The sequence below is a fragment of the Strix uralensis genome, chromosome 5, assembly GCF_047716275.1.
Source record: "Strix uralensis isolate ZFMK-TIS-50842 chromosome 5, bStrUra1, whole genome shotgun sequence".
Lineage (NCBI taxonomy): Eukaryota > Metazoa > Chordata > Aves > Strigiformes > Strigidae > Strix > Strix uralensis.
In genome coordinates this window covers 79,422,084-79,449,130 of record NC_133976.1, presented here as the reverse complement: position 1 = coordinate 79,449,130, position 27,047 = coordinate 79,422,084, and the positions used below count along the sequence as shown (strand labels likewise).

General features: G+C 39.7%; 1 protein-coding gene across 2 annotated transcripts; it reads right to left on the bottom strand.

Annotated features, from left to right (window-relative positions):
* Positions 1-7,000: 7,000 nt before the first annotated feature.
* Positions 7,001-27,047, bottom strand: HCFC2 (host cell factor C2). Of its 2 annotated transcripts, XM_074871881.1 has the most exons (16): positions 26,864-27,047; positions 24,588-24,736; positions 24,018-24,178; positions 22,770-22,978; positions 22,186-22,270; positions 21,014-21,117; positions 20,231-20,419; positions 18,794-18,979; positions 18,282-18,385; positions 17,036-17,198; positions 15,840-16,040; positions 14,559-14,629; positions 13,208-13,345; positions 11,809-11,994; positions 11,039-11,324; positions 7,001-9,930 (listed from the first exon to the last, which is right to left on the bottom strand). In XM_074871881.1, exons 1-16 carry the CDS (start codon positions 27,027-27,029, stop codon positions 9,905-9,907), a joined length of 2,424 nt encoding a protein of 807 aa, XP_074727982.1. In that variant the 5' UTR covers positions 27,030-27,047; the 3' UTR covers positions 7,001-9,904. The 2 variants fall into 2 exon arrangements, with proteins under 2 accessions (XP_074727982.1, XP_074727980.1); XM_074871879.1 differs by lacking the exon at positions 7,001-9,930 and having other exon boundaries at positions 9,945-11,324.

The window sequence follows — 27,047 nt, the reverse complement described above, 5'->3', positions numbered from 1 at the left end:
ACCATAAGCAACCGTTCCTGCTCTATCCCATCTGCTACAAAACTGCAGTCTTTGGTTCTCTGACTGTTTTGTTTGAACTGACATAACCCCAAATTGAGCTTGAGCTGAAAACAGCTGTGGCAGCCTATGCTAAAACTTGGAGAAAGACTGCTTGAAATAGCAGTGATGTTCAAAAATCTTTTTTCCAGACACAGTGACTTTTTTTAGGTGTCTTTCCATGACAAGCACATTTTACTACATTAATTTGCTTAATGAATTTTTGTGTGACTTGATCCTTCTGATCTTTCTTTCTAGAGTGGTCGTGGTTATCTTTAAAAGCACCAAAATACTTATCTCTAGTCAAAATGCAGTTACGAGGAAAAGCTAATTTAGATGGTGCTCTTCTACATCCCACTTTCATTACAAGCTTAATGGGAGCTGAGGTTTTGCCTTTACCAGTCTTGCTGATGTACATACGTATCTTTACTATTTATTTTATTTATTCCTCTGTTCTGATCTCTACTGAATGCTAAAATACGTGGCTGGATAGTGTAGCCAGAACACAGAGGGAGTCTTGGCATGAGGTGGCACATCCTAAATATCTACTGACCCGTGCTTATCTGCCTGTAGCTAAAAATCAGTCTGAATTACGTGGGCTATACTTTAAATAGCTGTTTTCCTTGAACTGCACCCTGGGTACGCTGTGAATCAAGTCAGATTAGTAGATGGTCCCTATTGCAGGGTTTCAAGATGATGCTCATTAACATGTTGTAAGCATATATAGGTGATTTCTCTCTTGCCTTTGGCAGGAGACGAAGCGTTTGGGCAACTGTACGTACACAGGAGATTCCTCAGCGCAAAGCAACACGGAGAGGCAAGGGCTAGTATTAATCCCCAGCACCTTGCTGTCATGCTAAGAGCTGGCAGCAGCCATGCTCATAGCTATAAAATTCTTCATTTTGCAGAGCTTTGAATGTGATTAATGTTCTAGTTAAGTCACATAGACTTGCTGCTTCAGTTACATTTACAGCAATCAGACAACTTGCTTTTAAGCCACTGCATTCCCAAATGGTGCAGGCTAGACCTTTTTCAGTTTTGATTTGTAGCAAAGTAGAAGAAGGGAAGTTTTCCACTTAAATTTGAAGTGAATTTTCTTATGTTTATAGATGAAAAAGAAAACCCTCTATGTTGATTCTGAGGTGAATAGTGCTAGAGGGAATCTATATAGGGCCCAGGCAGACCTATAGGAAGAAGTTAAATATTGATAATATGGGCAATGATTACACTTATATTCCCTTTCAAATTGGTTTGGTGAAAAGAGCAGTGGTGGAAGGATGCCTTTTGGCTGTGGTACAGTTTAAGACGTGTACCCAGTTGAAAATACAGACCAATTTCTCCTCTTTGAAAACAAGAGATGTTGTTCTGCCATAATCATTCACACTTCCACCCTTTAAAAAAGCTGGAAAAAATCATACTTAAGCAACAGAATATTGATCTGTTTACCTATTGATTTGTGAAATTGGCATGATAACGGACTGCAACATCACCTCTGACCCTCAGGATGTCAAAATTTAATGGAAATCTCTCTAGTCTGTGCCAGTTGAGCCAGCACTGACATCCAAGGCCGAATGCTCTTGGGAGTGAGGGCAGCTTGCCCCTACACACAACAGTTTCCAAATTGGTGCCAGCTGCACCGCCTTTCTTAAATTACAGCCTCCAAGTGTGGCTGTGGAGCCAGGGGCGGGGGGGGGGGGTGAGGGAGTGCACAGCAGCTTGGAGGGAGTTGGCCACACTGGTTTAGGAAATCTTCCAGGCAAATTGCCAGGGTCATATCTGGGAATATCTTACTGCAGCAACTGGGCCAGAGGATCCTTTTATCAGGAGCAAAGGCACCTGATTTGCTTTTGTATGAAAGAAAACTATTGAGGGTTTAAATCTGCTGGGCAGAGGAGTGTCCTTCAGGCTGTGAATCTAATCTGTGTGTGCCTAATACTTATTCTGGCACAGCCCATACAGTGTCAGGAGTGGCATCTGACTTTCAGGACAGAGCTGCCTGAAAGAGTCATCACAAAGCACAGTGATGCATGGCTCACCCCCAAAGGCACATCGATGACAGTGCATTGCAACCAAAGTTTTAGCAGCAATTTACTCCTGGTCATAATTGGCCCCGTTTTTTTGGTCCTGTTCAGGGGTGCAGACCACATTTCTCCAGAAATCACTGGGTGCATCATGACTCCTCCCCTGCCATTGGGGTAACAGTGACTAAAGCACTTCCCTGCTGCTCCTAAACTGTTGTCACTGCGCATCTTCAGTGTGCACAGTAAAAGGACAAAAAAGGGTTGTTTACAACTTAGAGCAGTTCCCTGACCTGTCTGGGTACACAGCTCTCCCCAAACCGAGGGCAGGGCATGGATCTAGCCACTGGTTGTAGCTTGCCCTGGGACAACTACAGCAGAAAACTAATTTCTCACATATATTTGCTTCAGGTGTGTCTCTAGCATGGCATAAATGAGAGGCAAAACTACAGAAGACCTTTTTTTAAATTAACAAAATAATGCAGTAAATAAGGGCAGGGAATGTGTCTGAAATGGCTCAACTGCAATGACAAGAGTGTCTCCCACCAGAAAGGACACAGTAACTGGAACATCAAATAAAAGCAAGCTCTGACGGTACACCTAAGACTCATAGTTTGATATAAATGTTGTGTCACTTGAAATACAACTGCAGCTAAAATGTGGTCACCATTTTTATGCAACAGCAAATTAGGAGGAGTATATACCATTTCTACTCCTCTCTGCACCCTGTGCGAAGATGTCCTGGTTTCAGCTGGGATAGAGTTAATTTTTCTTCTCAGTAGCAACAGTAGTGCTGTGTTTTGGATTCAGTACAGGATTTGGTAGGAGAAGAATGTTGATAATACACTGATGTTTTTTAGTTGTTGCTAAGAGATCAGGGACTTTCCAACTTTCCACGTCCTGCCCGTGTGCAGGTGCACAAGAAGCTGGGGGGGAGCATAGTGAGAGCAACGGACCCAAACTGGCCAATGGAATATTTCATATCCTATAGCATCATGCTCAGCGTATAGAGGAGAGTCTCCCAGGAAGGAGGGGGTTGGGTTCTCTCTTGCTTCTGGGATTGTGGTTTCAGGATCTTGGTTTTTTTGGGATCACTAGCTGGGAACATGCTGGGTATCAGTTGATGGGTGGTGAGCAATCGCATTGTGCATTGCCCATTTGTACTTCTTATTGTTTTATTTTATTACAATTATTAAACTGTTTTTTATCTCAGCCTACGAGACTCCCTTTACCCCTCCAATCCCTCCCCCACAGGCAGGGAAGGCTGAGCAAGTGGCTGTGTGGTATTCAGCTGCCGGCCAGGTTTAAACCACGACAGAAGACAAAATAGTTGGCCCCATCAGAGCTGATCTCCCATCGCTGGGGAGAAGAGCGTAGCGCACATAAAGGACCCCGGGATACACAGGTTTGTTTCAGCATCTGACTCCTTGGCTCCAGCCATGAAATCCAAAGCCATCCAGCTGCCCGAGTTCCCTGTGTAATGTAACACACCAGGAACAGCAACTCCGTGAGCAGGAAACTGCCTGGAACGGGCTGGTAGGAAAAGCTAAGCACTGGGGGAGAAGGGAAGGGATCCAGAAATCTCACCTCTAGCCAGCTGGAGAGCATTTCTGCTATGGGAAACAGGCTCTGTCGCTTCGGGATGGGAGCGCAGGGACTGCGGGGCCTGGGGGAGTGCTGCATCAGAGGACAAGTCTGCTCTTACTCTATTCGAAATCAGCAGCAACAGCCACTTTTACAAGCCAAGCAGCTGAAACTTGTCCAAAATGTCTCAAGTTGATGCAGGGAGATCAAGTTCTGTACCCACCAGAAAAAGAAATGTTGACAATAACTGGTAATTTTGTGTTGTCTGGCTTGACAGCTTCCATGTTGCTTCAGATGGCCCAGCAGCACCTTTCTACAGCAACTTAATCTTCCTAACCTTCTAATAACAGCACAAATGCAAGAAAAAGATCTCAGTAACTAATCTTTGAATAATAACCACATAAATAATCTGCATTTATACTAAAATATTTATGCTGTAATGTAGGTAAGGTGAAACCTCAAACTAGATTGAATTTCCAAGGTGTTTTATTTTTTTTCCAAGACAGTAATTTCAGAGAGCTGCTCCCAGGCTCTGAACATTTTCCTTACAGAGCAAACAGCATGTAAAGTCAACATGTAAAAGTCTCCTCCCTGGTCAGGCAAAGTGCAGTCAAGAAATAATTACAAAGCTGCTACTAAAAAGAAAAATTTGGGGTACTTCCTAATACTGCTCAAAGTTACGAGCTACTGTTTGTACCTAATAACTTTTTGTTAAAGGAGAACTATCAGCTTTGCATATAAGAGAGAGGGGAGTTAAGAGTCCCTGGCAAAAAACATTTAAATGAGAGAACGCAAACATAAAAAGAGGATGTAAACAAAACCAAGTAACTGGTTGTTTTGATCCTCCTAAGACAGCAGATACCCAGGGTGCCTCTTTTAAGAATCACTCGGAAATAACTGTATATTGATAACTTCCATGTGTGGATAATAGTATTTTATGATTTCATCAGATACAGACTTAACTCTCTGAACACTGCTTACCATTTGGCACGCACTGAAATGCTTTGTCTCTTTCTCTCTTTGAAGATAACCATATCCGAGCCTTAATTTTCATTTTAAGGAGCTGCTGTACCAACTTAGCAATTATGTCATATATTAAAAGCAGATGCTTGCAAGAGACAAGAACCCCCCTCAGTAAAACAATGACAGCAAACTAAGCCCAGCCCCGATTTGGTATTTTTGTTATTGGCAGGGCTATAAGCTCAACAAGTAATTTGAAGTACTTCAAGCTTTTGAAGGATTTTGGGAACAGACCAAGGAGCCACTTACCACCTTTTTAGACGCCAGATTTTCACGACCTGGCATTAGCCACACATGGACGGAGTTCGACAAAAGGGCCCACTAGCTCACAGAGATCTCTTGGGCCTTCCTCCCATCCCAGCCCTCCTCTTCCTTCCCCCTCTCCCACCCATGCAGCCCAGCCCCTCCCTTCACTCCACTGAGCTGACGAGCTCAGCAGAGCAAACTCATACCACCTCATCTAATCTGAAATTAGACTGGCTGTGTGAAACACATCAGCGTCCCTCTGCCTCCTGCCTTCCAGCCACAAGTCACCCATTATCCTGTTTCTCTGCGCAGCAATTCCTTCTACTGTCAATAGCAGCATGGCCAAACAATGGCTTTTACACTTGACTGGGGGACACGTGGGCAAGGAAAGCGAGGGAGAAGGGGGCAGAGGGGGCTGTGTCTGCAGCACCAAGCCCCTCAGTGCTGGGCACCCACGCTGTTCGCAGCCAGGGCTCCCCCCAGGCCCAGACCAGCTTTTGCAGAGGCTGCTTCCAAAGTGGGTTCAACCACCACCCCTTGGTTTGGGGAAGGTGGGAGGATTCGCCCCACGGACCCTGCCGAACCGCTTGTCCTCGGGCCAGGCAACATACCCAGGCTTGGTCTGTCATTTTTATCATAGCGGTATTCCCCAAACCAGGCCCGTGTAAGGCCACAGCAAGGGGCTGCAGGTGCGAGAGAGAAATTCTCTGGCCGAGACCTGACACTGTTCATTCACAGTGGGATGTAGCTGCGTGCCCAGCCTACCCTCACCTGCAGAATTTCTGCTCTGGAGGAAGCACTGGAGGTGTGGTATCCTAAAGACTCATCCATGGAGCAAGGGGATCCATTTTAAGCTCATCTTCCTGCTACTTTCAACTGTCTTCTGGAAATTCTAATAAAAGGGATCTCCACTTAGCTGCAAATCAGTGGAAAACACACCAAGATTTCACAACTACTAATGGGAGGAGGAACACATTAACTGCTAACAGAATGCCAATGGTCAGTGCTCCACCCTTGCCCTGGGAATCTGGAAATGCTTCAGTGTCAGAACTGGAAGCCACAGAATAAAAGCCCTGGCATTTAGCTCACTAGAAATGTTGTAAAAACACACCAGTAACCAACTAATGCTATAAAGCAAAAAAAAAAAAAAAAATCTCAGTTGTTTTAAGGATAAATTCATACAGCAAATTCAAGTCTGCCTTAAAAAGAAAATAACTCCTACTTTGAGAATGTCATTAACAGAAAGAAAAAAGCACAAGGGAATTCATTAATTGTTTAGGTTTTCCCAATTGTTTTCCACTAATGCAAGGGTCACAAATAATTCAACATCAGACAAGTTTTACTCTGTAACAGTAGCCAGGAACACAAGGAAGGAACCGATTTTAGCAGAGAGCTTTTAGCTGTTTCTTATGTGAAGTCTCTCAAGAGGTCTAGAAAAAATCCTGTAGACCTTTCAGCTCACTCGCTCCCCTCTGCTCCCCTGCTTCTAGAAACATGTATTACTTATTTCCCCAGGAGTTCCCCATAGTCAACTGCCATAAAAGTTTAGCAAGTTGCCCTAAGACTGTGACATTTGAGCAGAGCTGGACATGTATGCAGCTCATACCCTTACTAGAAGCCTTCTGAGCACAGCTAGCTCTCACTCATATCCCGTCTTTTTAGCAAACTGTAACAAAGCAACACCAAACTCTGTGTCACTCATTTTGAACGGCAGCAACATAACCGCTGCGTAGACAGGGGAAGGAATTCCAAAATTTCCTTTCAGAGGCCGCAGCCAGAAAGCTGCACGGCACAAAGGCATGGGAGGGGGCAGAGCAATGGTGAGAGCACAGCAACCACAGAAGACAGGGCAGGGAAATTGGGGGACCTCAACTAAGAAAAAACCCCATGAGGTAACCAAGAAGTAACTTGGGAAATGATTTTTACAGAAGAGTAATACTCAGTATTACAATGCTTATTGTTAAACCCTCTCTCCCCCCTCACCCCAAGACAAATATACTCACTCTCTTCTCTGCATCGTCCCTTTTTCTAAAGAAGGGCAGAAATTTGAAGTCTGTACACACAAACCTTTGAAAACACAGACATACACTTCAGTGTTTACAATGCGTTTGATAGGACAACCACTTTATTACAAAGAACAAACAATGCTTTGAAATAAGACTGATCAACTTGAATTGTACAAAATGTCAGTTTCCTTGCAGAGGTCATTAAGTAACAGGCTGTAAGACTAAGTTCACGTCAAAATCGCTATCCTGAAATATCAGATAACAACAGTAATACTTATTATATCTTCAGAGTTTATGGCATGATCATGTGCTCTACTCCAAACTACATTCAAAAGATATTGCTATAATTACTTTGAAAACACAAAGTGTAGGTTATTGTTCACTTCATTTCCACTTCACAAGAACATTCTTAAGGTGAAGCTGTAGCGTCTGCCGTAACTGGCAGGACTGTCCTATACTTACAACTTCCTTAAGAAGTTTAGTAAACTTAGACATTTCTACAATATGGATACTGTCATCTGATAGATTTCAGCTTCTGTTACATGTCCTTTAGTGATATATGAAATAAATGGATAACACAGATTCTCAAAGAGCTGATGTCAACAGTCTTCCAAACAGATTTAAAATCAATCAATATTTGTCTGATATCTAGTTGATAGGCAAACAGGTGGGATTTAGACATTATAAATACAGTTCTAAAAACAGACCACAAAGTGTATTTTACAGCGTGTACCACAATTTCATTTTAAAGTAAAACTGTGAGGAACTGAGGATTTGCATATGATCACTATTCAACGTCACCCAGCTTGGACAAAGAAGAGAAAGTGACATCTTATGTCAAGTCAGCTGAAGAAAGCACACTTACAAGAAAATTATTCTTTCAATTGAAAACGCCACAGTTTTACCCTTTGGTAGTTGTGACATACCCACTGAAAAAGAAATTGTGCAAAGCATGTGAAACCAAGTGCAAAAAAACTCCACCCAGACATACCCAACAGGTTTTATTCTTAAATAACAACTCTACAATCACAGCTATCAACCAACAAAATCAAAGCCACAAGTGTTTTCTCTAAAGGCTTCTTTCACAGTACTAATAAGAAAAACCAAGTTCTATTCTTCTAGTTAACAGTTCATGTGTACGGTATTTTAGTTATCAGACAGTATTGGTAGTGAGATCATACCTGATGAAATGGACCATTAAAACACAAATATTTTAAAGCCAGTTAACTTCAGGAAAAGTCCTATACATTCATACTATAAACACTGCTTAAAGTGAATCTGGGATATCTGTCATTGTCATAAACACAAGATTTTTCTCTGGAGTAAAACCACGTGTTATTACTCCTGTGCCACAATTAACACTATTATAGCCATTTATGGTCCCCAGCACTTTTTATATGCTATTATAGCATGTGATGTGTTGCGATAATTAAGGCTGTATCAGCACTTCCATTACAACCCTGATTTTCAGGGTAGCTAAAACTTGGCTATTAAATCTGCTCTGCGATACTTGAGCTGTTAAACCTCTTAATATTTTAGTGATACTTCTCCCACCAAACCAGGCACATAATTTATTTTAGTTTATATATTTACAAACGCTCTAAAAGACAAATTTAACTGGCAGAGGCAAGAAATTCTACCTTGACGTACAGTCTTTTGGCATTCGGGGCAAAATTAAAGTGCAAAGTATAAACTTCATTGCACAGTAAATAATTTAGATTTTATTTTAAAATAAATCTTATTTAGGTGCCTCAAGCTATTCACCTAGTGACCTTGTCCAACTCAGCCATTTTCCTCTACACTTTGGTAAACATAGGTTTATATATAGATACATAAATAGCATTTAAAATGTTTACCTTTCTTTCACTACTGTGAACAAATTTTTTCTTTTAGCATAGGAATGGATCAACCTATTCCTAGAAGTAATGCTTGTTGAATTTATCAGCTAGCTAGTTAATGTAAAACGATGCATAGTAAAAGGGAGATACTGAACTTGATTGGTAGAATATACTGGTAAAGCAAACAAGCACTTAAGAAGATTAACTGGAATAAATATGTTGGAAGTTGCCATATAATATGTGCAAAATTGCTTACCATGTATTCTAAACTTTGGTTAAAATTTTCAGATTGAAGTTTTACAGAAACATTATGGAAGCAACACAAGTGATTACAAACACAGGAATGAGGTAAGTTATTATTAGTGCAAAAAGCAAGCATATGCTAAAAGCAAAGCATATGAATTTAAAAAAAAGAGAATGAATCTCATGGAAGTTTTCATACAAGACCAGAAAGGTCTCTTGTAAACATTGGTATTTACAAGTTTAAGATTTGTACAACTACAAAAGGATAATTCTAAGTATTAGTAGTGCATTTACAATGAATTTACGTTTTTTGTAATAAGAGAAATGACTAAGTTTATCTTTTTTCCTTTTAAATCTTCAGGGGATATCTTTCAAGATTAAGATATTTGTTACAAATAGTAGAAAAATCATTTCTTTACAAAAAAATTATATATTAAAATATTTATACATTTTAAGTTACTATATAATAACTGGAAATTTTTGCCTTGTACTCCGGCACCACAATAAAGAATGTGGTATAAGGAACTGAAACCAAACAGAATTTACTCATATACCAAATCTTAGGAATTATCTATGCAAGATCGGAAGCAATCATGGGGACTCTACCTCACATACTACTGCATATGCCAATTCTTTATTTGTTTATTTTCATTTTGGAACTTACATTTTAACGATCACTACCAAAAAGAGCTACAGGATGGAGCATGGTCCTCCACCCCACCATCTTCAATATAGTTTCTATATGGTACTCATACCTGAGCAAGGCTGCATAACGCTGATGTTTCAAACATAAAAAAGGTTATATATTTTTAAGATAAAAACAATGCAAAAATAAAATATTTGTAGCATTTACAAATAGTACAAGAGTTACATTAAACACTACATTCGAAACTTGAGATTTATTACGTTGTTTCTACTTTGAGCTTGATGTTTTCATATCTGCAAAAAGAAAGAGACATTGTTAAATGTTTCATAATTTCACATCGTGTATATGGTCAAACACTTTCAAACAACTACTGTTGAAACTACTGTTTTGAACAACGACTGAGTTCTGGGATACAGCTCATGGCCAAAAGCCTTTCCAACTAAAGGGTTACAACAGCATCGGAATACTAAACATTACAGAAGGCAACTTTGTTGTTGCTCTCCACCTTAGAAAAACATGTTCAAAACCAAGCAGTGGTGTATTCAAGAGTTCGGTTTCCACCATACCCTGTGGATCACAGCCCACAAACAGAGAGGTCAGCTAAACCGACACAACAATTCACTGCTCCCCGAGCGGGTGGGCACACGGTCCTCGCTCTGCCCTTCCTAACTCTCCCCCATGCTCACAGGACCTCTTGCTGAGCAAAGCCAGCTCCCAACTAGCAGAAAGCTAAGCTGGAAAGGGGAAGGAGTGGGATGAGACCAGAAGCCAGCAAAACTTATTCTGAGCCCCTGGATCGGTTTACTTAAAAGGTGAGCCAGAACTGATCAGGCTAAAAACTAATCTTTATTTTCAGTGGATCCATTCCCATCCCCAACTCATCGTGAAACTGTATAAATTCAAGCTGAGGGGCAAGATGACAAAACCTCTCCTGGCTGTAATACAGACTTTGAAGTGTATATGCATCACAAAAATGCACCTCACATCACCTTATGGAAAATTTTTCTAATGAGGGGGAAGAGATTGAAAAAACCCCTGATTACAGCCATGCATGCAACTGGATTACTTCTTATTAGAATGAAAAACTTTTGAGCTGATGAAGGGAAGCCCAGGGAAATCAGAAGCTTACTAGGCTTTTATTATTTGAGGGACTGAGTAAGACTCAATAATCAACATTTCAGTACTTGCTTGTCTTTGCTTGTGAACAAATATAAATTTTTTAAAAATTGTTATGCCAAATTCAACAACTAAATTTTCTTAAAACTTCTACAAGGAGCAAAACAACATTTCAAGAACTTCACATGCACTGCTGAGAAAAACATGGGTTCTAGAGACACAATACACAATTTTCTCCACCACAGCTACAGCCCATTTAAATGCTGCCTTGGAAACGGACTTTACCTTGAAGCCATCGAACTTGTGTGGCTGGTCCGTATCCTCTCTCATTCTTTGCAGAAATTCTGAACACTATAGCAGGTCGGGAAGTGTAATCAACATGAGCATTTGAAAGCTGGGCAGCAGTCACTATACATGATGTTTTAAGACCACAGTATATTCTCATAAATACAAGCTGACTTGGATTTTCCTGTAATTGTGTGGAACGGATTGCTAAGTAGGCAGAATATTCTAAAATATTTCCAGAGGGTGAAGCAGGAGGCTCCCAAGAAAGATGAATACAGTCTACACTCTGAAGAAAAAGGGAGAAAATGTGACAGTATGTAGGTAACCATTAGATACATGAATATATATATATAAAAATATATATAAAAATATTAATACAAAGAAGCATAGAAATACAAAAAACCTCTAAAGATCATCTGAAAATTCTAACCCAACATCATCACTCTTTGGAGGTAAGAATGTATCTTTTGACTTCTTTTCTAAAAGCATGGTAAACCCCTATAGATTTAAGGATGCAGAAAATCATGGGGAAACTATCAGATGATTAAGACGTGTATCTGCTAATGTGATCTTTAAGTGTTAAAATAACTCCTTACAGCAAATTTCTTAAAGAATATTACATTGAGCAGAATTAACCAAGTAAGCATTTGACAACATTTTATATGACAATTTTAACTTGAAATAAGACCCCAACTAAAACCAAGAGTTCTGAGATTAAGTTTGTGACAGAAATTTTATACATCAGAACTAGAATTACCTGTATTTCTTACCTTGGTGATTTTGACTGTTGAAGGAGCTCCAGGAAAACCTGGAATGCAAGTCTTGAATTCACTGATTTTACTGAAAGGCCCAACACCACAGCCATTAATTGCAGCAACTCTGAACCTGTACACTGTGCCTGGAAAAAGATCCTGTTTCTTAAGTAATCTGTAATCTGGTACATCTGCACCTTCCATCTGAAAATAAAGCAACATTTGTGTTAATATTTAAAATATTCTAAATACAGTGAGCCTAAAAACATATAAAGCGGGTACCGATAAAAGGAGATTAATACATTTATTTTAAACAGAAAATCTAATACTTTTGTACTTAAATCAGAATTTACAAAAAGGTTCTGACTGAGGCACTAGCTCACCCCAGAGCAGCTGATCTAAGATGCAATATAAAAGACAGCATCTCTAACAAAAACACCACAACGTTTTTTAGTCATTTAAATTGAACTGCACCTCTTGGTCATTTTTACTCAAGAAACTAAAAGCAAAGTAGCATTTCCCACTGTACAGCTTATGATTTAATTAGCATATTCTTCTGTCCTAAAATACTTTTATTTCAAAACCAGTTATTCCTGTAGTTAGGAGTTGCAATTTGATGCATAGGTAATCAAAATGTTTTTAAAGAAAAGCACTGTAAGTTAGTAACAAATAGGTTTCTGCAACATTACGTGCTACTGTACTTCAATGTTTAAAATATGCATTGATGCATCCTTGAAACAGATTTTCCTTCTGAATAACGTATAAGAAATCACAATCAATGTAAACACTGTAAAATGTACTATGCTCCTTAAAACTAAGGTGTGTAATATTTACAGCGAAGCGCTTTCAAAGAAAGCTTCTGTTCTTTTGTTTCTGACTCAAGAAAACATATGCATTCTTTTTGTTTCTAATATAAACTTACAGGTGCAATGACATTAAGTTTTGTATCTAGTCTTTTTAAACAGCCTAGGCTATGTTTTATTAGTATCTTTAACAATTTGTAAGCAAAGATTCTGAAAACAGACAAACTCTGAAAAATTTCAATGCTGTACAGAAATAACATATTAAGAAATTGTGGGTTTTTTTAGTTAAGGACTTTTACTGGTTTGAAAGTTCACTAAGCTTAAAATTCTTTACTAAAGCTAGAAATAGAAATACGTAAAAAATAGCAATAGCAATATTAGATGTTTCATATTATCACACAAAAACAACAGAAGAGAACTCATCTGGTTTAGGAAATAGTAAAAAAAGGTGAGCAAAATACATGAGGAACTACTGGTCACAAAATACAAAACTCCTCTGAGCACCAGATCCTGCTGCAGTTATCAGAAAATCCTACATTTTGTTGTCAACCATATGGGCAACAGATTCCAAAATATGTATGTGCAAGTTATGTCAGAGGAGAATTAGCAGCTACCTTGTTAGAGATGTTCAGTGTTTCCTCTGGCAGCAAGTAGAACTGGCTCACCACAGCACTGTTGTTCTTAAAAATTCCAACATCATACCACTGCCGGTCTCTTGTTTTCACCGGTGCCATCTGTCTTTGTGGAGTTTTCTAGTATTTGAAGAACACGTTATGTAGACTACCCATGCTTCAACATAATGTAAAAGAAATGTTGAGACTCTATATAAGAGACAATCCCCTTTTATACCAGTGTTACTTTCTTCAAATGAATATGCATATGTTTTTAAAATACCAGCTGGTCCTTATACATTGATTTGGACACAATCCATCACAAAAAAAACCAGAACAACAGTAGGGATGTCACCTCTGACATTCTAGTTTAAACAGGGAGGGGAAGAAGTTTAAAGCTGTAGAACTACATGTCTGTAGCAGCATGTGGTTGCGAGTTAATTTCACTCAGAGGTCAAGAAGTTCCACAGGGTGGTCCAACACCGGCCGCTCTACCTGGGATTCAGCTGTACCTCAGCCCCAAATCATACTTTCAAGCCGCTGCTGAACTCATTCACAGCTGAGAACAGGGCCTCTGCTGTGGCATGGGGTGACGGTGGTGGAGGGCATGGAAACTGTTCCTGACTGACTCAGGAAGACAAACCGTCTTCCCTGCTTGTCTCCAGGCACCAGGGAGGGTGCTTGCATGGTCAGTGTGCCCAGCGCAGACAGGCCACGATCCTGCCAGCATGGGAAAGGGGCAGGACTGGCAGCTGCTCTTGGTAAAAGCAACCCCAACCCAGCAGCTGCTTCTTCCCATCCTTAGCTCCTCTCTTTTGGTGGCAACAGTGGCACCTTGGTTTTGAGTATTAAGTTGTAAGCAGGTGAAATAGGAAGCATTTACTTTTTCAGGCAGTATTTACAGCTTGCATAGCCAGTCCCCATCTCCTCTAGGGAAAAACATCAAGATGTCAGTTTAGTTACGTTTCAAACCTATCGATCAGCAGCTAACGCTAGTCTGATCTAATACATATTTCATTTTAAATTCAGTTGTGCATACAGAAAAACATTTTACATTTGTGCATCATGCAGCAGAGAGACCATTCCACTGTGCCAGTCGATAAAAATGATTCAACAGCTGAAACACGTACTTGGATCTCCTCCCAACTACACAACTGCTACTTAGACTCAAATCAAACCCACACAATGCAATTAGTTTTACAACAGAAATGTCTACCCCTGTATTATTCACTTCAAGCCCTAAATACACATTGCTTTTCTTTCAGAGATATAATTAAAGGAAAACAGAAGAGCCCTTACAACTAATCAACAGGACAATAAATACAGCAATTTGTTTATACTTTTTCAGACTTACAGAGGAGTGTGAATCATTTGTCTGTCCAGTATTGACCCTTGTCGAAGGCATGACATAAGTAGTTTCAGCAGCTAGAAACAAAAAGTTATATTTAAAAAGCTTAAGTGATACAAAAAATTTAACACAAAATCCACAGAGTATGAAAGTTGACCTCAATAGCCATTTACAAGTATTTGTTGCAAAAGTATGTCTCAGACTTCTTTTGCATGCAGTTCTATTTATAACACGAACAACTAATTTTGGCTTGCATCATATTTACAGAACAATTGTAAGAGCCTGGCATTGCAGGCTGCTACAGATAATACAAACAGAAGTCAGGACTCTGAAAATCCTAAAAAGTGACAGAATTATGAAATCGATATGAAATATTTGTGAACAAATAATCTAAATACCAGATTGAGGCACATACTGATAACATTATATGAATCGTCTAAACATGAAATCTTAATTTGAATGCATTTTTTCTGACATCAATACAGTCTGAATTCTGAACATGAGCAGTTAATCTTTAAACAATCCTAGCAAATGGGAAAAGAACATTTATTAAATTTAAAATGGAATCGTAAAAAAGAAAAATCAAAGCACATAAGCAACACAAGTGAATATTAGTATTCTATACCTGTGTTTCTGGGTTTCGCTTTTAAAATACAATACTGTTTGGTAAAAATTACACTACTCACACAGTGTCAATAAAAGAATACAGTTCTTTAGTTAACCCTCAAAACAATAGCAAGCACAGCCTGTTGACAGTCACAAAAAACAAAACTTGAAAAACTACCAATATATTAGTTTCTGTGTTTCTGCTTATTTTGGGTATTACAAGCAGACAGTGAACAGGTCGCCACGTTTGAGTAGCAGTGAGCTAGCCACATAGACTGGCTGTATTTGTTACAGAGGTCAATTGTTTAAAATCAAAATCATCTCAGGTTACTATCTGTAGTCTTTTGCTGACTAAATAAACAGACACAGCAAATGTGCTATTGGCACCAAAACTGGCTGCCACTGCTGTTTAGAAAATGGGCTTCTGCATAAATCAAAATTTAAAGGGCTTTTCACTCACAGGAAACAAAGTGGTTTACAAACGTATAAAAGGAATATCCTGATTTTAAAAGATGTTTAAATCATAGCAGAGATCATCCAGGCTGCCCAAGGTCCTCAATGCCCAAAGCCCTATCTCAATCCCAGGTACTAGTCAAGATGGGAATCCCACCACACTAGAGGAACTCTGATGGCCTTAGATATATATGGCTCAAAATACAGTATGTGAAACACATTTCAAACCTTCAGATTTTGAATTGAATGTTGTTAGTGAAGTTTCATCTTTAACAACTGCCCCATTTGTACTTGATGATTCAGTTTTAACAGCCTGCTGGGTTACCATAGTTTGTGTGCTGGAGACAGTACTGGATACAGAAGCATCAGGATTTACAGTTCGTTTGTCCAAGTCATGTAATTCACCTACATTTGCTGAAGTCTGGGGACCTTAAAAAAAGAAAATATTAAGCAGTATTCAATATTGGTAACACTTAACAAATCGCAACTTCATCCAATGGCTTTAGTTTCATATAAAACCAGAGTTTAGCTCAGATTTAGGTTAGAATAGATCTGATTACATGAATTGCTAATACTTTCTTTAGGTCTATAACTTAACAAGTCTGTCTGCACAGTCATAAACAGATATATGTACACAGTTATATTAAAATGGAGATTTCATTTGTTTAAAGCTTGCTATTCTTTATCTATGTGGCTATGAAAGGATTAATTTGGAAAAAAATCCTAATATAAAGTATCCACGCAAATCAGTATCACAGATTTGTGACAATCAACTTAATCTTAAATACTGTGGAAGTCTGCTTCTCACTTAGCACTCAGAGCCCAAATTTCCACACAGTACTTAAATTACACTGGAAAGAAAATGAAAATCCAACAACTTTAAGTTACATGACAGTCAAATATGAGCAGATCAGGTGATTGAGCCTGTATTTACCACACTGAACTTAAGGCACTTCAGTGGAATGCCTAAATCAGTGCCTTTTCATCTTCGATTTCCTCTACAGAGAGGAACATTGCCTAAAATTTTACATCAGCTAATAGCTTTGCACTGTTAACAGACAGAAGTAGTGTCAAAGAGAGCCTGGAGTTACTATCACGTTAATGTTGTAAAATTAATCTGGCCCTGTCAGTCTGTTCTTTGATGTTAAAACCAGCTATTTATGTTTAAAAAGGCACATTTGCCATCATAATAATGAATATATTGAGAATTTCATGTCCCTCGCAACACTTCAAACAACTAAAGATTTCATTTTTCCTCATATCCTCTAAAAATATGTGCAGTAGTAACTAGCACAAGTTTTTTTTAAACTGCAAAGGCCTCTAAGTAATTTTAAATTGCAAGACAGAAATAATCTTATTTTATGTTTATGAGATGAATTTTAACTCTCACTTTTTAATTAATTTTTATTCTATAGCCATCTTACTTGAAGTACAAACAGGCAAAAGAGAAGGGGCATTTGATTCTTTGAATCCTGTAGCATCTGCATGGTTTTTCATAGTCTCCTGTGTAATCTTGTTTTCAGGTGCTGCAACCTTTTCTTTTCCTTCTACTTTTAATAATGAGTTGGATGAAAGGGAAACTTGGACCTAACCAAAACAACACATTTGTTAATGTTTAACTGCAAAGTTCAGAAATTTCAGTTGCAAACATGGCATGAAAATGCTTGCTTGAAAACAACAAACAAAAATGCTCTAACAAGTCCCCCTACCACTGTAAATTAAAACAAGAAATCAACCTCACAATCCACCTTATCTTAGCCATTATAAAACAAAGACTCAAACTCTAAATTGACTTGGAAGTGTCCCTGATACATACTAAATTTTATCTGAGAGTGAGCTCACATTCTTATGTTATTACATGGAAGTTCACTGATGCATACATTTAGTCTACTGGGGGACTCTGAAGGGGTGGGGAAAAAAAAAAAAAAAAAAAATCACAATTACAGAGGCTTTCAATCTTTGCTTTCCTGGCACATAAGATATTTCTACTGTTAGTAAAATTTATAGTACTTCTACATGTTTTCTACAAGAATACATTATGGATCCCATACAGACCTGAGGCCTTACACAATTAAGAAAAGGTCTAAATTTCTAAAAATGTGATCCTGTAGCCAGAGTTTGCCCTCCCTCTTTCTTTTAAACTGGCAAAACAGTGGACCATGTATAACGGCATAACCAGAACAGATAATAATTGGGTTTATACTGCAGTAGGAACCTACAAGTAAGCAGATGAGCATAAAAACACCAACAAAGAAGGAATATGCCTTATCCTTTTTTGTCTCCCACATTAATTTCAACATTTTGAGGATACTGTTCCCTTCAGCCCCAGGCACAATTTGGTCTTTTCTCAGATTCGACAGTATCTTTTCTACAGGTATCAGGCTCCCAGTTAGCATTGACTGTAGAAGTCAATACAGTTGCAGTTTCCTTTCTGCATTACCAGGAAGAGGACTTTAAAGACTGTCTGTCAATCATAAAAGTAAAAAGTATGTAAGAAAACGGACACAACTACTTCAGCAGATGTCTTCTCTTTGTTTGTTTGTTTGATTTGGGGTTTTTTCTAAGGCCTAAAAAAGTATGCAGGGACTTTTAAAACTGAGAAAATGTTTCGGCAGTTCTTTCACTTCCCACGCTACTTTGCCACTTAGGCATTTTTCACTTTACACTTACGTTATTAGGAATGACATTATTTGTTTGGCTGGGATGATCCACCTTCACTTCTGGATAAGGGACACTAGGCAATGATTGTGGACTTTGATGTAGAGAAGAGCCACCTTTTAGGTAAACAAAAGTAAATTCCGATCAGTTACATAAAACTTAATATAATGTTGGTTGGAATATATTCCAGTATGCAAGAGGGAGACCCAAAGTTGCCTTGAAGGAAGACTTGGTTGTAAGGCTGAAATGAAACTGCATGGCCAGTCAGACAAAATCTTCACTGCTTCCTTTCTCATATCATGCCCAGCACTGTACAAATACCTTCATATTCAGATAGCTGGCCAAAACTGACAGAGACAAGTTAAAGCTGAGTTTTCCACAATTATGATGCGTTTTGGGAATAACCGAAGAAATGGGGTGTGTCTCTCTCAAAATTTTTTTTTTTAAAAAACAAACTCATATTAATTACTTATGCAGCCCTCTACCTTTGCACAAACATTAGCGTAATGTGATCTGACTACTACCTTGTGAACTCAGCACTGATGTCTCAGGAACCCCAGTACCAGGTACTCCAGCTACTGATGGCACTGGTAAGTCAGCATGCAACTGAAGAAGGTATCCTTCAACGGTAGGTACTTCATCCCATTTCACTTGAAAAGAGTTGGTTGTAGCTCTAATCAGCTGTACCTGTGATGGTGCTGGAGGTTTCTCTACAAGAAACCAATAAAACACAGATGGCATGTTTGAAATTGCCCTCCTTTACCAGTTTAAGAAATATCTATATAATGCAAGCAAAATCAATAGCTCCTTTTTAACATGTAAAATATATACCAGATTCAACAAGAAACAGTTGTCAAAGGTAGCAAGTCAAGTCCGAGAATTATAAAGTGCCATTCTAGTTCTAGAGTGTTCAAAAATGCTGACGTTTTGATGCTTTGTTTCTTAATGGCTCTTCTGCTGTCAGTAAGTCTTTGGTTGTACATACATTACTATAGGGATTACAGAGACAAGAGATCCTCATCATTTCCTAAAAGGCTGCGTGCAGCTCTTTGGCTCCTAAACCTTTAGATATTCCCGGAAAGGATTCACAGAAGATTGCGCTTCCTTTTTGCTTGCTCTCTGCAGCTAAAGTGACCTTTCCCTTAAACTTCTGCAGGGGCTGAAGCCTAGGCATGATTCAGTGCCAATGACTTGCTCCTCTCACCTGCCTTGGCGCCTGACTAGGCTGCACTCTCAAGCACATCCCTCCCCTGCTGCTACCCTTTTTCATCTTCTGACCTTCCTGAGGGAAAAAGAAAAATAGGAAAAAAAACAAAAGAAAACACAATCTCCTAAATGTTTCACAATCTCCAGTAACCATTCTCATACTTCTGCTCGAGCAGTCAACAGCTCCCTCCCAAAAGTACTAGTCTAGTTCCCTCTTTCCCAAGACCATCTCACTGTCCTGTCATCAAGCCAGCTACTAATGAGTGATTAGGGCTCCAGAATTCCCTTCAGCCCCAGGAACAATTTGGTCTTTTCTCAGATTCGACAGTATCTTTTTGCAGTCCAAGAGATGAGGAAGCAGCAGCAGCAACGATCCCAAGAGAAGGTGGGGTTTGGTAAAAAAGAGTAAGTAGCAGCAGAAAAGGTCACTAAGAAGAGAGGCCAGGAACCCTGAGTTTAGGTAAAACACCCTCTAGCACCTTGTATCTGCTGACTATGGCATGCAATGCAGAATCTAGCCATGAAGTTCTTTCAGAGGCTTTAAACAATCCTTCCTAAATTTTTTCAGTTTAATTTATAGCTGTAGCCTTCAAACAACCAGCAGTGAAGTGTAGTTTATTTAAATAAGCTTTAAAATTCAAATAATCTTTGAGTTTGCTACAGCTTTAGATGTTCTGATCATCAATGATACCACCTTCCCATATGTTAATAAAATATGGAACATAGTACAAGTCTCTTATTTATTTCTGACTCACCAGTATCAAGGTACCAAAGATCTTTGCAGCAAACTTGATTGTTCCAAGCTTTTCTGTAACCATCTCTACCACTCCAGATATACAGACGAGTGCCAACCGCTACAGCACAGTGTCCTGCTCTTGGCCCTGGTAACAAGTTACTTTTGTCCTCCTGGCAATCTGAGATCAGACCTATCCATTCTGTGGTATCTAGTAAATGAAACTCAAAAAATTTAGTTTCCACATGTTTTCCAGAACAATCAATACAGATGTTAATACACTTAACTGCTCAGAGAAAATGAAAATAAGTCACCTCTGTTTTTATAGACAATTGCATTTAAATTTGCAGTATTACGTAGAGAAGGTCGCTTCTCTTTGTAAACAATTAGTCTGCAAGATACAATCAATTAATACAGGATGAATTTTCTGACCTCTGGTTGTCTCTCTCAGGCAAATACAAGATCAGAAGTTGAGGATTCAGTGATAGTACTACCACGTTTAGAAAAACCCCATTTCAGGATCTGCTCATGTTCTTCTATAAATGAAGAAGGAGTATTTATATTACTTAGCATTAAAGTTGTACTAACAAAGATTTGCATCGGCAAACCTGCTGAATGTCCAAAGAAAAATAATTTAAAAAATCACTTCTTAAGAAAGATGTAAAAAACTGGCATCTTCTTTAGCCAGCTAGGATTACAACTGTCTATCCTAAAACTTTTCTCAGGGTCTTCAAAATATTTATTCTACTCTGTTAAGAAAGTATTAATTCAAAATGCCCACTCCCAGAAAGGCAGAAACACTAACCCAAATTAAGATAAGAAAATGAACCGGTACATTTCCATTCACCATCATGAGCAGAAATTTCACCTCCTGCTGACTGTGGAACCCATCCACCAAAAACATACATTCTGAAACACAGGAAAAGAGGGAAGAGGGAAGAAGAAAAGAAAAGCCAATTAACATCCAGATCTGCTGCATGTGCTCTCTCAAACTAGGACAAAACAGAAAATTTCCAGTGCTTTACAGTTCTGGTTTACTGTAGATTTTATTTGTGTCTACTCCCTTTAGAAAGTATTGTGGTAGATATCTACCTTCAGCAATTTTTGAATAAATTAACTGATTAAAAAAACCAAACAAACAAAGCCCCCCAACTCCTCAAACAACTTCCCAGAAACATAAGTTAATACTGTATCTTTTTACAAACCACCATACTGCTAATACTCTCCAAAATCCACACATTTACACAGAATTTCCACAACCCTATACTGCAGACCTCTCAACAAATCATTCTAAAATTGGGAGTATCTAAGTCAGATATCAACATTTAAAAACGTAACATACGCTACAAACTACTAACATTTTCAGTAAATAATAAAAAGCTAAACAGCTGGATTATAAAATACAAAGCTTTCACATGTCTTTCCCCTCTTGCCTCTTTTGCCTCACTCCAACTTGTAAACTGATATAAAATGGACTGAAACCCATGTTTAAAAGTCCATTTTATCAATGCTATCTGCCAAAACAAACCATATTGGCAAGAAGCAAGTAATGAGGAGCAGACTACAGAAAAACTGGCCCACAAAAATGTGGAATGATTTTGCCTAGAACTAGTTCTACTCTTTGGGCAGTTTCTTTGCGTAGCTCGTTCACTGTGTCACAGGCACAGAGGCACTCAAGGTGGCTCCTGACAGAACCAGCTCAGGTCTAGCCGAGACTGCTGCAGAATGCACAAAGGTGCATTAAGAAGCCTGGGAAAGCTGCCTGTGGGTTGGGCAGATTGTCTTGCTGGATGGAAACACTGACAGTTTGATACCCTTAAATTAACACTGGTACTTTTTAATTTCCACCGAGGTAGGATAATAGAAACAGAAAAGCTCTACAGGGCTGATGGTTTATACTGAGCAGTAGTGGATAAGCATCACCATTCACCTACTAGGTGTACCTTTCTAGAGTTGAGCTTTTAACAACAGACATACTTGTTTCCTATTACATTGGCCGTATGGAGACTGCGAGGAAGTGGTACTGTCCCTTTAGTTTCTGGTCTTGACCAGGTCATGGTTTCTAAAAGAAAAAGAATAAAAACCCTCAAAAAACTTGTTAATGTATATTTCACTACCTGGATTTTAGGAGGGAACATACCTCTAACATTCAACAAAACAAAATTTCACTGTTCTAAGATGGCCACTTTAAGAAAGAAGGCGCAACAGCAAGCACTTAAAGCTTCCTTTAAAATTCACAGGAAATACTGACAAACTAATTGGTTATCAGTTTATCAAAAAGATATATTATGGTTTTGTTATGTTTGTTCAACTTGGTTATCATAGTGACAGTCTTTAAAGCACTCTAAGGAAACAATCTGACACTGCAACCAAAATCAGCGAGGATAATACATGCAAACAATGTTGCATCTATTTAATTCCAAAAATTACAAAAGGTTAACACTATGGTGTAAGTCCCAATAGTATCTGCACTACATCATGCCATTAATCCTTATATGCTATATTTTTTCCTCATAGCCAGTAAGGCCCCTGCACTGACTTCTACTGGCAAATCAACTCACCTATGTCAAGTTCCCAGAGATCATTAAGCCGACAGCCACACATCCCTCCAAAAATATACATCTTTGGATTTCCCAAATCTTTTCTGCAGTATACGATGGCTGTGTGAGATTCTCGGGGAGACGGCAAGATCCCTTTGGTCACAGGAATACTCCAGCCGACAACGCCAGAACCGTGTTGCAGCTCCAGTTCATAGAAATCATTTAAATATCTATGGTATTATTGTCAAAGTATGAAAAATTCACTTATAAGCAAAATTACAAGTGAGCTTTAAACCCTGACCACTTCCAAGTATTACAGACTCCTGTCTTGGGGGAGTGTGGAATTTTAAAATCTCAAAACATTTGATGGCATTGTGGATAATACCAAAACTAAATGGATTTAAACCAAAAAATGAACTATTATAACTTGTTGCCTCTAAGGAAACATGCTTTCATACCATACTTGATACACTGTATTACATGAAAGAAACATTCGACATTGGTAAAAAACATTCTTAGCAGAAATAACTACATATGGACAAACTTGGAATAAACTGCAAAGTTGTGAGAAATACATGACGACATGGGACATTAGAGATGAATTTCTGCAAATCTAAGGCAACAAAGGTGAAAAGACACTGTTTCTTTTCTGATGTCCTCAAGCTGGCCAACAGACAATTAGCCATTTGTTGCTGAATCTATCGGCAAGTTATTTTTAGATAATGGTCTTTGAATCTTGGCACTCACACCAATTTGTTTACTGAGCTTAAAATTGCCAGTTTATGGCTCCGTGGATATAAGCACTCTGAACCGCTGATGAATGTGGATATAAAACTTTGGCATTATAGCACTGTTTGCTGATAATAAAGGCAACTTCAGCTGTTACTTTAAAAAATTTCCAGATGAATTCGTAACTGTTTTCCACAGCATTACAGAGGAAACTTCCATTGTGAATTCCCTGATGACTCATGAGATTTCACTGATTTAAGTAAGTCTAACAAACAAGGCATTCTTAAAAACATCACCCAAAATACTGGGCAAAATACCAGTCTACTCAGGTTTCCCTCCAAAAGTGTCAGAGCTGTCAATCAGTGTTACATATTGTGGGATTAGCAGAAGAAATAGTTAAGCTTCTTAGCATGTAACCTCTCCACTGCACAAATAATCCAAATGGTATGCTGGACAGTCTCCCTAGAACGTTCCTCTTCAAAGCTGTCATATCTAGTAATTTATTTTTAAAGACATTGAATTCAAACGAAATCAGCATACCTGGGAATGTTATTATTTGAATCCTCACTTTCATTTGCCAGGCCACCAAATAAATAGCACTTGTTACCATACAAAGAAAAGCTGTGGCCAAGTCGAGGACAAGGTGGTGATCCAGTGGAAGGAGCCTGAGGTTTTACTTTTTTCCAGAGCCATCGACTTGCCTTAAAGACAAGAAGAATATATTCAGAAATACCTTCATCTATAGTCATTCATAGTCAATAGAATTCAGATAATATTAAAAATAATTCAGAAAAGATGTGAGTGTTAAGGGAATGCTGGGCTTTTCTTAAGATATACATTAACGTAAGAGTAATGTTCATAAAACACAGACGTAAGAGCTAATGTTCATAAAACATTAAATATTTTATACTTTATTTAGACTAGATGGAAGTCTCTTTTTCAAAGTTATTTAGATTTTCTCTATCTTTAGAATCTATTTAAAGAGTTTATTGTTCCTGGACCAGAGCAAAGCTCATCTAACTTTCCTCCGCAGTTGGTAATATAAAACGTGTTTGTTCATAAACAGATAAAGTAGTCCTCAAATCTGAAACATCTTCATCGATTTCCTACCTGCAATTCATACAAATCATTACTGTATCTTCCGTATTCAACCATTCCTCCAAAAACTAGTATTCTGGTACCATCACAAACAAATCCATGTGCTGCACAGCCTGGAGGAATATCTCCCCTTACCGCAGGAAGGAACCACTGATTTGTAACTATAGTAGAAGAAAAAAAAAAGAAAGATATTTCAAGCACCAAGAAGGAAAGTATATTTTTAAACACCTCTGCTTTCTAAATCATTACCTCTTACCAGCAGATAACTGTGAATGCGTTATTTGTTTAATACTAAATTTTATTTGAATTAAAACTTTTTTTTTAATAAAAAGAAAAGCAAACACCTCTGTCAAACCTCTATCAGTGTTACTCAATATATGAATGAGCACGAGGTTCCTGTAACTAAGTCAGTTACCAAGGGTCACCCAGCAATTTAATAGACTTGCCAAAAAAAGAGGTTAATGAGGAACCTAAGTGCAGTTCCACACAAAAGAGAGAACTACGCTAACTCAGAGGGAGCTAGCCCTAGAAACAGAATTATTAGAGCTACAGCAGCATGGCAGTGTGCCTGGACTTAACAGCCCTATTGAAAAACTAATTACACTGTTCTGGGACCAGTCTTAATATCTACAGAGCACTGCACTGGTACATGGGAGAGAGGCAGAGAGGCAAGAAAGAGCAACTGAGACTGCCTGATGCAGCAGCAGCATATTGGTGTTTAAACTGTTCTGGAACGAAAGAATTACAGGAGATATTGTCTCCTTTTTCCTAAGCTTTTTTCATGAGCATGAAGAAGAAAAGTGTGAAATTAGAAGCTTCCAGTGAATGTTGCTGCAGGGGATTAAGGTGCCCTCGCTGTGTGCCAGCTCCTTGGAAGTCATCACACTCATAGCAAGAGCAATGGATGACAGCCCAAACTCAGGCAGCCCAGGTCACAACCCTACACCTTAGCCCCAGAGAAAGAAAGAAGGCAGTTTGGGCCAAACACTCATTTGGAAACTGGAACAATGGAGTCACGATCCTTGTTGCAAAGGGGAACACCTTTAGCAGAAAGTCTGGGCAGAAAAATAAAAACGTGATGATAAGACACACGCAAAAGGCACCCATCAGAACCTCTGTTCTCATAGACTCTAACTGTACTGTCTAAAAGCTTTCTTTAGATTACTCATCAAAACAAAACCGTTTTTTTTTTTTTTCTCTCCCCCAAAAATGTGATTGAGAACAGCAGATCTTTAAGCTACCATGGAAAATCTGCTTGGAAGAACTCTTAACAGTAAGCATTTTCCACTTAATAAGCTACATCCAGAACATGTTTGTGCTCCCAGATTTTATCTCAAAAACACTCAGCAAAAATACCATCACCTTTTTTTTCGGGGGGGGGGGGGGGGGGCCGAGGAGGGGGACACGACACATGATAAGAAGAATTTTTGAATGATTCTTAAAAGTTGACAAGTTAAAAGGCTAATTAACGTGCTCTCATGCTTTTGGTATGTTACACAAAGCAGTCAACACCGGTTGACTGAGAAGCACAGATCAATCACCTCACTCTCCCACCTCAGCCCAAACTCTGAAATTACACAAAAGTTTTCAGCCTCATACAGCATCCCGTACAGTAACTATTTAGGCATCTGATCTTTCTCGACCAAAATCGGTCTTGGGCAGCTTCCTGTTTGGAAAGGCTCCCAGTGCCAACATGTTCACTTTTCTAACCCAGATTTCTGTTTCAGCATGTTCAGCTCTCGTGAGCTGCCACCAGAGGGAAGAAGGGGGATCCGGACACTCGAGGGGGCTAATCCAGCCTCCAGTCCTTCAGCCGAGACCTGTCAGGGGACACTCGGCACCCCGGGACTGAGGGGCTGGGAAAGCACAACGGACGCGAGGCGCATGAAGAGATTTTCCTGCCTCCTTTTTTCCCAGAAACGAGCATTAGCCCCGCAACATGAGCCAGGGCGCAGCACAACCCCGGGAGAATCCCTCGACCAGGCGGATTTCCCGCCCCCCCGCCAAATTTTGGCTCCAGGCAGCTTTTCAGCCCGGGGACAGCCCACGGCCTCCCCCGCCCAGGCCCCCGCGGGCAGTCCCGGGGGCGGGCGGGAGGCTCAGGGGCGCGATCCCCCACGCTGTGAGGATGCCGGTGCCCCCGGCGGCTAAAGACATGCCAGCCCCGCCGCTGCTCCCCGCCGCCTGACAGCCCCGGGCGCCCCCGCCCCGGCCCGGCCCGGCCCCGCCCCGCGCGCTCCCTGCCCCCCGCCCGCCGCGGGCCCTGCCCGCCGCCCCGCCCCGCGCACCCGTGTTGTAGACGTGCAGCTCATCGGCGATGCCCTCGTTGCCGCCCCCGAAGATAATGACCAGCTCGCGGATGGCGACCGCGCGGTGCCCGTGGCGGGAGCGCGGCACCGGCCCCGTGAAGGAAGACACCCGCCTCCAGCTCAGTCCAGCGGCGGCCGCCGCCATCTTACCGCCACTCCCACA